The following is a 15,927-nucleotide window of genomic DNA, read 5'->3' on the forward strand; positions in this document are numbered from 1 at the left end:
TCAGCTGGAAGCCGGTTCCATTCTTTGTTCCACGTTTGTATCTGGGAAATGACGTAACCGAAGTAAACGTGATTCATGGCAGAGTGGATGCCGACCGACTCACTTTTATGAAAAAGGGGTGGCATCTGAGTTTCCGATTTTTCACAGAGAAGCCAGGTAATCTGCAGATTCAGATTCCTTTGCTGTTACGATGAGGCTGCAGGTTGATGATAAAATTCTTGTTTCGATTTTTCTAATAAGTCTGTTGGCAGAATGGCTTTGAAACGCATTTTCTGTCCTTTCAAGCCTGGAACCCAGGGCCATAAAATTACCTTGGAGTCTATCTGTTGTTCAGACATGAATGAGGTTTTCAAGCCCATTTCTCTAAAATGAGGCTATCTAGCTGTCATCAGACAAGGCACAAGGGTTGGCTGGAGGTAGAGAGGGTGACCCGCTGTCCCAGTTTGCCTGGGATGAGGAGGTGGCTGGGTCTTGCGACGGTCAGTGCTCAAACCCGGGATGAACCAGGTTGAGTTGGTCATCCTATTAGGAGGCTCACTCGGTCAGCTGGTGGCTGGACTGAGTTAGTCCAGGAAGCCTTCCTGGAGGGGGGTTTTCCTTTTCTCCGCCATGGTGGGGGCCTTCCCAGGTTAATGGAGAGAAATTTAATTGGTGGAAACCTACAGATCACTTGGTAGGAAACACTGGCCACATGGAAAACCTACCGATCGCTTCCCTCCCAGCTTGGAAACTATCCGTGCCCAGTGCCACAGCGAAGCTAGCAGCAAGAATCACCCGCCCAGACTTGGGAAGCCAGTTTCTCCTTAAAAGACGCGTCTGCCTGGCAACCAGCCCAGGGCATAATGGATTTTTCAGCGGGCTGCCTGCCAAGCCCCAGTCCTTTTGAACCAGGGACAGAGAGTGAACCACAACTCAGGAGGCCTGCCCCGCCTGAGGTTACCCGACAGTTACAGGGCCCCCCAAGCCCGCTGGGACCTGCCACCTCCGCCGGTGGTGCGGCTGTTAGACACCAGTAGGTGTTCTCAGGATCTGCACAGACTGGTGAGGAGGCGGTCATAGGAGACATTCAAGACTCACCGGCTCTCCCACCCCCATCCAGTCAAATCCATTGACAGACCCTGCCATCTCTGTCTCCCGAAATTGTTCAGAATCTGACCCCTGACAGCCACCTCTCGCTCCATCACCCTGACCCCAGCCTACAGGCCCCCTCACCTGTGATCTGTTTCCAGGAGGGCAGCCACATGCAGTCCAGATGGTTTTATAACATAAAGTTAACCCACACCTCGTCTCCACCAAAACCCTCCCAGGACTTCCCATCTCACTCTAAGAAAGAGGCCACAGCCTTCCAATGGCCTTGAGGACCTACAAGACCCACCCGTTCTAAATCATATCCCACATGCACTCTGCTCCAGCCTCCCTGGCCTCCATACTCAGGCCACTGTGGCCACAGGACCTTTGCACCTACACATCCCCCTGCCAGATACTCTCCTAAGATATGGCACAGTCCACTCCTTCATTCCATTCAGTCTCTGCCCAAATGTCATCTCAGTGACCCTCCAATCATCCTGTTTCAAACAGCACCCCTCCTCCCACCCCCACTGCATTATCTTTCTCCCCAGCACTTATGCCCATCGGACACACACTCTGCTCACTCACTTGTCTGTTACTGTCTGTCTCCAAAGCAGAACATAAGCCCCCGAGGGCAGGAGTCTCTGTCCGCTTAGTTCCCTGCTGCACCCCCAGCGCTTCACACACACCTGCTATTTGCTGCGTTACTGAAGGGCTTATGGAGAGACAGGTAACATCACAGATGGTGGGCAGCCGAGGCAGGGCTCCAGGTGCATTTCTTGCCTTTTCTCCTACAGTTCCCCAGCGAGCGAGTCCATAACCCTCCTTTTCCTATTGTTCTCAAAATGTTTACTTTATGATGAGCCCTTGCAGGTGGCTGCGTGTTGGGGGCCTCCCTCCTTTCATACAGACTCACTGCTTCTTCCCAGGGCCCTGGCTCAGAAAACCCCTCACCCCACCCCAGAGTTGAGCAGCGCCTGCCTCACCTGCCCCACCCAGACCTGCCCAAGATGCTCGGTCACACCCAGAATCCAAGTTGCCAGGGAGCCTGCGAGGTGCCAATCACTGCTTTCTCACCTCCGAGGTCTGATAAATGCATTTTCAGGAGTGTGGGTTACTTCCCATGACTGGCCTTGAAATTGGTTTCTTGGAACTGGACCAGAATCCTTTTTAAAGAGATGGAATGGACTGGAAATGTCGGTGTGTACCTTGTAGCCTAAGGGTTAGCATTGTTTCATGAATCCTTCTATCCAGGCGTCAATCCAGAACCATTAAATCAGAATTCCTGGTGCATCAGACTTTTTTTTCCCCCCAAATTTGACTCTACATTTTTTTTTAATTAAAAGAAGTCAGTTACAATGTGTCAATTTCTGGTGCACAGCACCATGTCCCAGTCATGCACATACAGACATTCGTTTTCATATTCTTTCTCACTAAAGGTTATTACAAGATACTGAATATAGTTCCCGCATCAGACTTTTTTAGAAGCTCCCCAGTTAACCCCTGTGTGGGGCCAGGAATAAGAGAAACGGTGCATCTGCACCCGTTGTCACTGGCCAGCTCCCGGCAGCAGGGGCCATGGTACCCAGACCGGGCTTTCCCGAGCGTCTGCCTGCAGCAAAATGCGTCCTTCTATGCTCAGCACCTCAAATCCTTCTCTGTCCCTGCTTCAAAGCCCACTCTTCCTTGGGAGCATCTCACTAAGCTCCTGTCCATCCCCCACGGACTGACGGAATCTTGCTCTTCCTGTGACTGGACTGGCCCACGTCCCCAGGCCTCAGGGGGAGGCCTTCAACAGGGTTCAGTAGGTCAAGCCAACAGTCAAAATACCAAATCATTGGTATTGTTTGGCCCTCAGGAAGAACATGGTTGTTTCTGCAAAAGCATCGGCATCTCTGCACATCCAGACAGGAGAGCCCCAAATCCTCCCACTCCAGACATCCCCTGCCTGGCCCCTGAGCAGGGCGTCCACACCCCTGGGAAGGGCCCCTCTCGCTCAGACCTGGGGCACAGATGCAGCTCGGAGCCCCATGTGCTGTTTGAGGCCAGCGGGCTTGGGTGGAGGGCACTCCTTCCTGGGTCCCCCCTTACAGGTGTCCCTCCACCAGCCGAATCACCAGGATGAAACCTTGGAACTGTTCTCTGCAGGCTGTGAAATGATGAGCCCTTTTTGTGTTCCTTCTGTTTTCTGCACTTTCCAAGTTGCTTACAACTGAACACACATGGGAAACCCTGGGGCTTCGATGCTGAAGTACATGAATTACATCTCCAGCGGCCTGGGTGGCCGCGCCCAGCACAGTCACCCCTCGCTGAGGTTCCCCCCGGAAGGACCTGCCACCAGTAATTACTTCAGACTCTAGGGAGACCCGCAAGGAGTCCGTGGCCAGAGCTCCCAACAGGACCCAGACCAGGGATGCCTGCATCCTGACGTCAGAGGCAGGGTCCAGGCCGGCCTGGAGGACAGAGGGTATCATATGCTTCGACAGAAGTCGGCGCTGTGCAACTACCCACCGCTGAAGAAAATGGGTTTCTGACAAATTAACCGAGCACAAGGATTTATGAAGCATTTGCTATCGCCTGGCCCAACAGAAGTATGAGACACAGACTGTCCCCCAAGCCGAGGACAAATGAACATGCAGGAAGCCTTCAGCGGCCCAGTAAGTGTGGAACTCCGGCTGTGGGGCAGGATATGCCTGCAAGAACAGGTAGAGAGGGGGGCAGAGAAGACTTGAACTTGAGCAGGGCCTTAAGGAATGACAAGAAGTAGTGCACATGCAAGTGTGTGTATCCGTGTGTGTAAATGTTCTGTGAAGGGTGGTGAGCCCCCAGAAAGGTGTGGCTGGGTCCGAGGAGGGGAGAGGGTATGGGGGGGGAGCGACAGGTGTGAGAGCCCCGGGGGCCCTGAGTGGCCACGACTGGATGCTGGGGACACTGACCATAGCAGAGGACATGCTCTACAGTAATGGGAACGCATTAGAAGGGTGCAGCCCAGGGAGCAAAGGCCTGGGAAGGCGCCATCGGCAGAGATGTCCCATGATAACCAGCAGCGGGGAACCTGGAGACAGGTCAGCTCGGAAACGGGCCAGCTCAGCCTGGCTGCCAGGTGCTTCCCTGGGAATCGTACTGCAGACGTGCGGGGCAGAGCCTCTGAAATGGCCGGGGAGCCCTGTCCCATCCAGCAAGCTGCCGGGCCCCAAGGGAGGAGAGCACAGAACACAGCCTGCCTGCAGAGACGCAGAGCAGAGGGCGGGGCTGGCACAGCACGGGAGCTCAGGGCAGGGATGGAGGGACTAAGGGCCAGCCCAGCCTCCTGGGATCTGCTCTCTGCACTCCTGCTGAGGAGAGAAAGGAAGGAGAGGTCCCAGGTTTGAGTCCAAAAATACTGACATCACAGAGATGGACCTCCAGCTACAAGCAGTTCACCTGCAGGAATCCCTAAGGTGATGCATCTCCTGTGATGGTGTAACTTGTTTTGGCCTCTGTGCCCAGCAGGGGACGGGCCAGCTCCCTGGACAGCAGTGGCCCGATGTCCAGCTGGTCTATCATCTCCAGACACTGGAGCGGGGTTAGGAGTCCAGCACATGACAGCTGTGCTCTTGGGGCCACGGAAGAGAGGTGGAGGCCGACCGTTCACACGTGCCAGGCGTCTGTTTCTAAAGGAGGCGGAAGTCTAGCCTCCAAGCCTGTCTGTCGGCTCATTTATAACGTGGCAGACACTACACCAGGTCACATCCTGTCCTGTCAGCGTGGTCCACGCCGGAAAGGCTGAGGCCTCAGCACGAGCTGATGTGGGAACCCAACTGCAGAGCTTCCTAAGCTTCACTTCCCTCCTCCTCAGCAGGGAAGTAACAGCCCCCCGGGTAGTTGTGAGAATAAATGAACACGTGCAAAGCACTCAGCACGGGCTTGGAAGGTGACCAGTAAGTGTGCGTTTGCTTTCTTACTGTTACTGTTATCAGAACCTCCACCCGATTCCCCTGTCCCTTCTGAAGGGGACATGTGCAGGAATACTTACGAGTCCACCGTCTGAGACATCTTTATCGGCTCCTCCACCCGAAAGGGACCTCGGGAACTTAAGACCCCAGTCTCTGAAGAGACCATGGCTCAGGCCCCTGGAAAATCATCATCTAGCCCATCTTTAAAGTCCTCCAGAGGGAGCCGTGCCTGGTCTCCAGACTTAATTGCCCCTTTCACTGCTGTCCTCAGGGGTCCCGCCTAACTTTTTCCTGTCCCCTTTTTGTTCTCACGGATTTCCTTGACGTTCCACATCACGGCATCTCCCTCTTACTCAAACCCACCTCCAAATGCCATCAGCTTGGCTGAGGGTCTGACTCTGTTCCCACTAGAGTCACCAGCACCTTGGAGCCGTCAGGAAGGGACGCCCACGTGGATGTGAGCATGAACTCGGTGCTCGAATTGCATCCACGGGGAAGGCCCTGTCGGCTGCTGCCGGCCATCCCAGCCCCACACCCTGGTCAGGCCACACGGTCTGCCGGACATGATCACAGCGTCCTGGACCACGCCGGGGAGGGGTGACTGCAGGGAGGGAACTGCCAAGTCTTACTCACCTAGAACTTCGAGCATGCGGCTCAATCTAGACAATGAATGAGAGTCAGTGAGTGAGTGAGTGAGTGACTGGAGCCCGATCGCTGAACTCTGTCCTAGTTACACTCAGAGCCATCAATCAAGCCTCTCCCATAGGCGAGGCACAGGATGAGGACCTAAAATCCTCAGCTGGTGATCTGTTTGTCCCCCAAGATCCGCTGTCCACAAACGGAAAAGCCACCCAGCTCGGTCCCAGCAGGCTGACCTGCGTGCACACAGGGGCCCCTGGGCCCTCAGCTGCCATGCCCTGGGGTCAGAGGGAGGGAGCAACGTGGGGTCTCTGCATCCCCCGAGAGGGTCAGCTTCCATCAGGCTGCCGGCTCCAGGGACTGCTCGGCCCTCGACCCGCTGGACCTGGGGTGGCACTGCCCGGCACTCTGCAATATCCCTTGTGGTTCCCCCACCCTCCCCACACCTCTGTAAGAGCCCCTTTATTAAACTCTCCTCAACCTACCTGACACAAGAGGGCCGTGTGTTTCCTTCTAAATCGGACTTGTGGACACATGGAAACACTGCCTGGGAAGGGGATGGGCAGTCAGTTCACCTCTAGACGTGAGCTACAAGAAGAACCCCTCCTTCTGGTTTCTCTTCGTTTTGGGGTTAGAGCAGCAAAGTCTTTTCTTTCTTATTTTTTAAAAATTACTTCTTTGAATAGTTAATACATTCAGATGGTTCAAAATTCAAAAATTTAAGAGTATATACATGTGTATATATAATATATAATATAAATATATACACTGACGTCTCCACCACCCGGACGCTTCCAGAGATGGGGTGCCATGGGGTCCCCCTCACAGGCCAGCCTTACCACCTCTAGGCGGCTCCAGGCAACGTCTCCCACTGTTCCCCCACTGCTGTGCTACCATCCACAGAGGAAGCTGAGCCTCGGGGCCATGGAGTTCTGCCTGGGACTGGAAGCCCTCTGTGCCCCCTGCCCTGTCTCACACCAAAGCTTCCGGAAAACCCTACAAGGACCATTCCTCACGCCTCGGGCCCTTTGGCACCAGCAGTCACGGAATGGAGGGGCAGGATTTACCTCTCCAGGCAACAGTGTTCTCTTCAGATTAGAACCAAAAATAATAATAATAAAAATCAAAGCTCAGCGTGGTTGGCAGCGTGCAGACATCCTGCCCCATGGGGACCTCATGATGCCAGCACAGAGGGGGAAATTACTCAGCAGCCCAGTCACCTACTCCTCCCTGCATAAGGCTCCCTCCAGCCCTGTGACAGGTAAACGGCGACTTCGCCTTCTAGTTTGCCACCAGAGACCACAAGGACACAGGAGATAAATGACCATTCACTCTGCAGCTAAGTGAGGTCAGGTGGGGACTTGGGAGAAAGTCCGGAGACAAGGCAGCCCCGTTATATGTGGAATAATGGAGCCATTGAGGACGGTGATTTGGAGACGACACGTCATCAGCTGAGACCGGACAGAACCCCTGGTCCCTGCTCTTAGCTGTCACCTGCCTTCTCAATGTCCCCAAAGAATGGGGAGTGCCGACCCTGCCCCTTCACAACCAGCGCCTCATAATGGCATCCTAGCAACCTCTGTTAAGAGGCCACTAGGGTAACAGGGCAACTGCAGCTTTAACCTGACGATTCATCTGAGTGAGAAGTGAAGAGGTGGCAGGAAAGGCAGGGTGGAGACAGCCGGAGAAAGTCACGCGGCCAGTCCCCGGTGCCCAGGTCTAAGTGACAGTGGGTCACTGGGCCCAAGTCCTTTGCAACACAAATAAAAGAAAAGCAGGAGTCAGACGGCTCTGAATGGAGAGTAAAACGAAGCTCCTTCTGCATCCTGGGCTCTGACCTGAAGGTGGCCCTGGGCCGGACCCAGCTCTGCAGGGCCCTGGGCAGAGCAGGGCCTCCATCACTCTGCCAGGAAAATGGGGCCATGGGAGCATCTGGGACTTTCCGGCGGGCCTCGTGCACCCAGCACCCGGGACAGAGGAGAAGGGCCTGCAGGTGGGCCAGGTGGGGCGCTAGGTGCAGGCTGCCAGGCGCAGGGAGGAAGCGCTCGCCTTCGTAGGCCGGCCCACTTCACCTCGCCTACGCTGCTGCCCGGCGCACCGTCTCACCCCTCCCCACAAAGCGGTCCCCGTCCATGCGCACGTTTTGCAGAGGAGGAAACTGCGGCTCCGGGAGACTAAATGACTTCTCGAGCGTCAGAGGGTAGAACAGGACGGAGGCAGGACTCGCACTCAGATCTGCTTCCACACCGGCGTCTGTCGCCCTCAACCCCCCGCCCTCCGGTCGCTCTCGGAGACTCGGACCGCAATCAGCGCGCAGCCAGGACTCCGCGCTGCAAACGACTCGCCACCGTAGAACCAGCACCCCCCACCCCGCCCCCAAATCACCAGTCCGCCGATTCCACCTGCATCTCAGAACTTGATGCAGCGCCATCGCGGGGCGTCCCGGGTACCACGACCCGCGCCCGTGCCCTGCGCACCCGCTCGGGCACGTGCGGTCGGCCGCCGAGTGGCTGGAGGGAGCGAACCGGGTCAGAGGGGCGATGCGGGATCCGAGGGACAGTGCGGGGCTGGCGGGGACACCGCGGCGCCCCCCGCCGCCCCCGGGACCGCCGCAGCCTGCGCGCCGCGCGCGCACCTGGTCCGCGCGGGTCTCGGGCCCGGCCCGGCCTCGCCCCGCGGGGCCCGCCTACCTTTCCGGAAGGGCATCGCGGAGGGGCGCTCCCAGCGGGGCCGGCCCGGGACTCCGAGGCCGGGCGACGTCCGAGTGCCAGTCCCGCGGCTCGGGGGCGCCTGCGGGTGCCGGGTGCCGGGCAAGGGAGGGGGAGCGGGACATATTTGGGCAAAGGCCGGCGCGTCACCGGCGGAGGGAGGAACCGCGGCGGAGCGGGAAGCGCGGCCCCGGGGCGGGCCTGGCGGAAAACGCTTAACCCCTGCGCTCCCGGCCCGGCCCGCGAGCTGGCCGCCTCCCCTCGCCCGCCCCCGCGTCGGAGTTCCGAGACCCCCCATCGTGGACCCTGGATGGGGGCCTGCCTCTCCTGACACTACTGAGCGGAAAGAAAACTCCTGATCAGGAAGAAAATCAACTCGTTCATCAAAGCCTTCGGGCGACTCGGGACATCAGGGTCGGAAGTGTTTGGGGAACTTCATCCCGCTTTGCTGTGGTCGTCCTCAGGCACAGGCGAGTGCTTCAATGGCAGGCTGACCTGAAATCAAATGGGGGCTGGAGGGAGCCGCTCCACACAGCTCAGTAAATGTCAGAAAGTACGCTGACTGTGGGACTTCGAGAGCTGTATCCCGGAGAAGCGGAGGAGGGGCCCCTCACGGCACCGGTCACTTTGCCTTCGTGAGACCGGCACCTGAGAGATGCTTCATTACTTGGTGGGCTCAGGTGTCTCAGAGGCGGGTCACCCTTCCGGTCAGGAGTGTTAGTTCCTGCGAAAAGTGCTATTTCACAATGCAGTCTGAAGAAATGCTGTTGGGACAGTCTCCTGATCTAGTATTCAGAGCACCCATGCAAATCGGCCCCCTTCCTATACAGTGGAAAAAGAACCACCCAGGTGAGCTGGAAAGTCACAGCCAGTGGATTTTTTTTTTAATCTTTTCTTGATCAGAATCAGTTTCCTAGCCTCCTATCTTTGTTGGTTAGAGTCCGAACTCCCCCCACGCGCTGCTGAACGGAGAAGAAAGTGGCCAGATAGCATATTGTCTGTTGGCTTGGGAGCATGGCCCTGGCCTTCTCGACAGACACTGTTGTTGCGTTGACCCAGCTGGAGATCTGGATGGTGACCTAAGAGTGGGAGTCGGTCTGCCTGAGGGAAGCAGGGAGTGAGGGACGTTGGGAGTCCCAGATCCAGTGCTGGGGGCGCTGTCAGCTCCCTCTGCCCTTTTCCCTGCCACCACCATGATGCCCGATGGACGTGCACTTTACTCCATGGACTTACCTGCCACGGAAGGCAAATTTTATCTGAGGTCAGATAAACTGTGCAGGACCGCACATCTCAGACTCAGACTGCCATGAGTCACAAAGAAGCCAGAGGCCACGCACTGAGACGCATGTGTCTTCCTTCTCGCTGGCATCTCTACTGCCCTTGCGGACTCCTGTGACCGGTGGTGATACAACAAGATGAAGCGTGGTAGAAATGGACTGTGACCCAGAGAACAAAGTGAGACGCCATGAGTCCACACTGACATAAACAGACGCACGAGTAATTAAGAGGGAGAGGAGGCACATGCCTTCTCACAAATCCCAGAATTTACAGAAATTGTTAGAATTCTAGGTAATAAATGTGGAAGGAATCACATGACTAGGAGAGTCACCATTTGGCAAATACCAGAGTAGCAACTGTTTCGCAGAATCATCAGTGGATGCTAAAATTAGTGAGCACAGATATGATGAGAAATGGAAACTGACAATTTCAAAGTTCCTCCCACGAGGGAATTATCAATTACAAAGCAGGGAAAGGCAGCTTTACCGTGGAGAAGGCTGGCAGCCGCCTTAAGCAAAGGATCACGTGGTGCTCCTCTTGGTACAGCGCACCGGGAAGGACACAGCGCCACGTCTGCAGTGCTCTTGCCAAAAACGCCTAATTGGAATCTAATCTGGGGGAAGCAGGAGACCCTAAAATAAGGGGCATTCTACAAAATAACTTGCCAGCCCTTCTTCAAAAATGTCAAAATCATGAAAGACAAAGACTGAGGACGTGTTCCAGATGAAAGGGTACTAAAGAGACATGACACGAAGTGGGGCGTGCGCTGCGTCCTGGACAAGGAAGGAGACACCAGTAGGGCAGCTGGTGAAATCTGAATAGGACTGTGCCAGTGTTAATTTCCAGATTTCAACCCCTGCGCTGTGTTTATATAACAATCGGGGGATGGGCGTGAAGGGTACATGGGAACTCTTTGTACTCTTTACAACGTTTTTGTTAAGGCTGAAATTAATTCAAAATGAAAAGTTTTTTAAAATTTAAAAGTAACTATAGATGCTGGCAAGCTCACTAAATGAGAAAACCCCCAAACTTTAGCCGTCTGATCAACTGCCCCGCTGCCAGGTGGCACAGGGAGGAGCGTCACCACAAAGTTAGTGGCTTAAAGCACCGCCGGTTTACTAGCTCACAGTTCTGCAGGTCAGAGGTCCCATGGCGGAACCGGGTCCTGTGCTCAGGATCCTGTGAGGCCGAACTCAAGGTGTCAGGCAGGCTGAGTTCTCATCAGGAGGCGCTGGACAGAAGTCTGCTTCCAGGCTTCTCGTTGGCAGAGTTCAGTTCCCGAGGCTGTGGGAATGGGGTCCCCATTTCCTGCTGGCTGTCTGTGGGGGCCCCTCTCAGCAACCAGAGGCCACGCGGCCCCTCCAGGCTCAAGTCAGTCAGGGCAGGCTGAGTCCTTCTCATGCTCTGACCTCTTCTAGGACCAGCAGGAGAAAGTCCGCTGCCTTAGAGGACGCGGGCCCACCCACATAATCTCCCTCTTAAGGTCAACCAACTTGGGATCTTAATCACATCTGCAGATTCTCTTGTCAGTGGTACCTAGGCTCCTGTTTGCTGGAATCACTGGGGAAAGTGTGTGTCCACAGGGTGGGCCAGGATAAAAATCCTGCCTACCACGGAGCCTAATTTCTCAGACCAAACACATGGCTGTGGATTGGTGGCAGGTTTACAGTGGGGGGGAGGTGGGCTACCTGCAGTGAGGATGCGGGTTCCCCGGGCCCCCCACGTCGGTCTGACCTGGCTCGACTATGGGATGCTTCTCAGAGAGGGCCTCCTTTGTCTCCTAGCAACCCTCCTCTTTCTAAACTCCTGCCTGTGCAGAGCGTCATCGATTATCCTTTCCTTTCTTTCCAGCTGGAGTTTCAGAAATTGAGATTCCGTGTCTAGGGGACAGCTCCTTTTCAAATCCTTGATTAATGTCCCCCAGGAAGGAGAGAACAATTGTATTTTTTGCTCAACTGTCCCTGCAACTTCGTAAGCACCAAAGTCGAAGCTCCAAAGTCAGTAGTCGGCCTTGGCAAGCTGTTCACCGAGTTTAACTTGAGCCTCTGAAGCCCACTGAGCCCAGGGATGGGTCTGCATTGAGGACAGAGCCACTGGAAACGTCAGTGCCCTAAACGGCCCTGAGCGTGACCAGCCTGCCCCTAGGAAGCCACGCCCGTGCCAGTACAACCAGGCTTTTTTCTCCTGTTACAAAGGGCTTTGATGTGTTTTTTTTCCACTGCACTCTGACAAGTTTTTGATTCAAGCAGAGGCCAGCATTCACTCCATTCTGCGGATGACAGAGCTGGCCCCGGCAGGGAGGCGGCTGCCCTGGGCCAGATGAGGACAGAGCAGGGACTGCATCGAGGCTGCTGACCACGGCCACTGTTCTCGCTCCACACCCTTTCTCCAGGGAGCTCTCTCTCCTGCGGTCATTGTCCCGCAGGTCCTCTGAGGGTTAGCTTAGCTGGGAACTGGGGGCCATTCAGTCTCAGTGCATTTCGTCTTAATAAACTATTTATGGCCGAGGATCCGAGCTGCCTCTTTCCCAGAAATCAGCCTAGACTTCTTGGGCCCAGTGGCAGCCTTCCACCCCCAGTAGGTCCTAGAATACAATGCTGCCTTCCGAGGGGGAAAGGAGTGAGTCACATAATCACTTCTGGAGAAAAAGGGTGCATGTTCCTTATGGGATTTCACTTCACCTGTAATAAGGACTCTCGATAGGCAAACCAACCCGTGGACGAGTGGGGCGGGTGGGGGGCGCGTGACCAAGGCGAGGGCTGGCTGGTGTTGCTGCTGCGGCCGCCGCCGCCTCCTCTTCCCCTCCTCTGTTGCCGCGTTTGTGAAATACAGAGGACACTAGCTGTTGGCCGCATGTAAGGAGAAATGACTGCTTAAAAGAGAAGATACATGAATTTCTAATGTTAGTCAAGCATTTTACCCTAATTGAGGGGGCTTTTATATATACAAAAAAACTGCTTGAATTATTTCTATTTTCATGTAATATTCATTCATTTTATTCAAATGAAAAAGTGTAGGTTTTCCTTAAGCTTTTATGTTTAACTTAAAACTGATTATTCTACTTATAACTTTATTTTAGAAAATATAGTAAAATTTAAGTCACTCTTAAGAGAAACTTTGATGACTGGTCCCATTTAGAAACTTAGTGATTTAAACTGCCTGAATAATTTAAACCTTCATTTATGAAATTAACTTCACAAGACTTCAGTTTGCTCACAACCTTTCCAAGTTCTTAACCAGCTGAATATGGTAAATCTGAAGTTCACTGAAATGTTCCCATGCCCTCACAATCTTAATAAAATTGTACTGCACCGTTTTAGCTTAAATCACAAGTCTACATCAAATACTCAATTACGTATTTTAAACTGGAATCACAAGTTTCCTCCATTGAATACTCTAATTTGCCACTTTCTCTTAAAATCACAAGTTCTTAAAATATCAAATAGGTACAGATCACCTAAACTTAACCCCAAATTTTCAAAAATATGAGTTTAATTTACTGCACATTCCTCTGTTTACACAGAAATTTTCCAGGGTTAAAAGAAACTTAATGCATGAATGTCATTACTAGGAAGTCAAAGGTTCTGATCCAAGGCACTGAAGTTACTTATGGACCAAAAAGACCCCCCAAAAATACACAATAGTGGTTTCCGTATCTTCTAAATTGTGGGCTATATTATTTTTGCAATATAATCTTTAAAACAAAAAGAAAGCTAAATTATAGATCTGCTGCTGGGAAGTTTCTAGATGGAATCTGAGAAGAGCTTTTAAGCTATTAGCAAGCCTTTGCTGCTTACTTCAAGGTGGCTTCAAAATTAGCCAGGGAATTAAATTCTCCACGGTGTCGTGTGCTGGTGGAGCCAGGGCTGAGCTTCCTCGGGGCAGAGGTGCACGGAGAGAGGACAGGCCTGCAGACAGTTAAAGGAAAAGCAGGCGTCAAAATCACAGTCCCCTGGGGTAAGGTCACCAGACGCCTGGCTCTGAGGGACAGATGTCCAACTCAGAGGAGACTGGGCAAAATGGCAGTTTTCTAGAAGAATTTGGTATTACTCGGGATAAAAGACAAAACATCCAAACCACGGGACAAGATGCCAGTGTTCCAGGGACAAGGGGCACAAGGACCCTGTACACAGCCAGGACCCCGCCCGTCCCTCACTCCTCCTCCTGCTGGCTGTCTCCCTATTTCACACTGAACCGCCCCCCCCAACCTGTGTTCGGGGACACAACTGATGGCAACAGCAGTGGCTCTTGGGGCCACATCCCCTCGGCGGCGGAGGTCCTGAAGAATGAGGGGGCTCCCGCGGGAGCCACGTGCTCCGAGCTGGGGAAGAGCGGTTCCAGGAATGGGGTGGGCTCTCCTGAAGGGTCGCACCTGGTTCCGGAGAACAGCTCGTCCCCCTGGGCTTCGTCAACTATGCGCGGATCCATGGGAAGGGCCAGGAATCAGGAGACCTAGATCCTGGTGCTGACTGCTGTCGCCAGCCAACCTGCTGACTTTGAAGGAGCCCCTCCCTTTGCTGGGCCTCAGTTTTCTCAACTCTAAAGTGACTCAGAAGCCCTCGAAGGAGGCTTCCCAGGCCCGGGACTACAGTCCTCTAAATTACGGACAGACTGGGGAGCCAAGGAGAAGCAATAGGGGCACTGGGCAAACGGACGGAGGTGCGGGCACCTGCTGCTCAGCAAACACCCGGAAGGAAGGCGGGCGCTGGCCGGGCGAAACTGCGCAGCCCGATGCAAAACAAGGAAGAGGAAGAAGGTTGCAGCCCAGTGGGCACTGGAGCGCCTGGCCACGCCCAGGGAGCGCCCCGACCATCCCTGCCAGCAGACCCACCAAAGTGCCTCCGGCCGGGTCCCCTGCCCCTCGTTTTATTCCTTCCTGAATCCAGCTTCCGGCACCCATGATACTGTGCAAAAGCAGAATGACCTTGCAGCCCTGTTTACTGATTTTCCCCCTCAGATCATGAGCTCTGACCCGCCTGGCACGCAGCAAGTCCTCGCGGAACGTTTGCCGGGTGGATGAAGGAAGGATGTTCGGAAGATTGTGCTTCTAAAGCTTAGACATTCGTCTTTGTACCTTCAGCTCCAAGAGCCTGCTTCACCGTACGCACATAATTTTTAAAACAGTGAGTCAGCCCATCAACGAAGCTACCTTTCCTGTTGAATTTCCATACATATCTCTGTGTGGCTTGGACTCTAAATTACTCCTGTCCTCTTTGTCACCGGTCTTGCACAATGCCTGGCATGCACAAAATGCCCAGTAAACATTTGGCAAAATGCAGCTAAATAAACAATACCTCCTAATCTCTGTATTAAATTTTTTTTAAAATCCTGGAGCCACCCATTTTCAGACACCTAATTCTGTATCAGTCAGGGGAGTCTCTGCCCATAAGGCACAGAAACCTCAGTCCACTGGGGCTCAAACAAGAAAGGGCTGCTGCTTCTGGTGGAGGCCCAGAGGCGCACGGTCCAGTGATGCATCTACAGGCTCTGCCCCACCGGCCGCAGTAAGTGGGGTTGCTGCTCACAGCCCCGTCGGGCCACCTCCAGGCCCGGGTCCACGTCGTTCAGGCCTGAGCCGGGACAGAGGGTAGCTCCAGCTCATCCTTCCCTTCCACCAGGAAAGCAGAGGCTTTCCCTGAAAGGCCTGAGATACCCCTGCTTCGTCTCATGGGACAGACTCACAACACGGCTGCTGGGAAGCAGGTGTTTCCTAGAAGAGGGCAGGTGGGAAGAAGAGGGCTGGGGACGGCGGGTGACCACGGGGCTCCCAAGCGGAGGGGGGTGTGTCTGGGGGCTTTCTGGTCTTGTTCAACGTCGGCTGCGGGAAGCACCCCCTGAGGGACATTCCAGGTCCTTAGAACTTGTTCAAAGCAGATGTCTTTGACAAGCGCCAATCCTGGGCCAAGGCTTTGTAAAGCATTTCACTAAAATGAACTGTCCCAGATTCCTAAGATTAGCTGGGAGTTCACCGTCGACACAACGGTGTAGGTAAGTCTGGGGTCACGGCTTTGTCGTCTGACCAGGGATGCCCAGCACCCACCCCCGGCTGGTGGACCAAGAACTGAAGACAGATGAGGACATGGAGACTAGACTTTGGTCCACCTCTGGCTGGGCAGGATGGGTCTGCCTGCCGTTCAAGGAAGACCAGTGAGCCCGGTAAACCCTGAAGTTCTGGTGTCTGTGGGAGCCTTCTTGGCTTCAGCAAAGCGTCCATGCTTTGAAATTTTTTTGTTTTAATGTGGCTCTAAGAGCTAGAAAAAAGGGGGAAAAAAAACCCTCTTTTCTCCAAGCCCTGAATG

The 15,927-nt window shown here is 54.3% G+C and overlaps 1 protein-coding gene and 1 long non-coding RNA gene across 2 annotated transcripts in view; both read right to left on the reverse strand.

Annotated features, from left to right (window-relative positions):
* The window catches only part of PFKFB3 (6-phosphofructo-2-kinase/fructose-2,6-biphosphatase 3), a 71,224-nt gene extending 62,548 nt beyond the window's left edge, over window positions 1-8,676 (reverse strand). The window contains exon 1 of the mRNA XM_031670862.2: window positions 8,333-8,676. Within this exon, the coding sequence (XP_031526722.2) occupies window positions 8,333-8,648 (316 nt within the window). The 5' untranslated portion in view covers window positions 8,649-8,676. The remainder of the gene's footprint in view (window positions 1-8,332) is intronic.
* On the reverse strand, window positions 5,636-7,124 carry LOC140691597 (uncharacterized). Its single transcript, XR_012067352.1, has 3 exons — window positions 6,710-7,124; window positions 6,128-6,189; window positions 5,636-5,662 (listed from the first exon to the last, which is right to left on the reverse strand). It is a non-coding gene; the product is annotated as an uncharacterized lncRNA (long non-coding RNA).
* Window positions 8,677-15,927: the final 7,251 nt, after the last annotated feature.

The sequence above is a fragment of the Vicugna pacos genome, chromosome 35, assembly GCF_048564905.1.
Source record: "Vicugna pacos chromosome 35, VicPac4, whole genome shotgun sequence".
NCBI lineage: Eukaryota > Metazoa > Chordata > Mammalia > Artiodactyla > Camelidae > Vicugna > Vicugna pacos.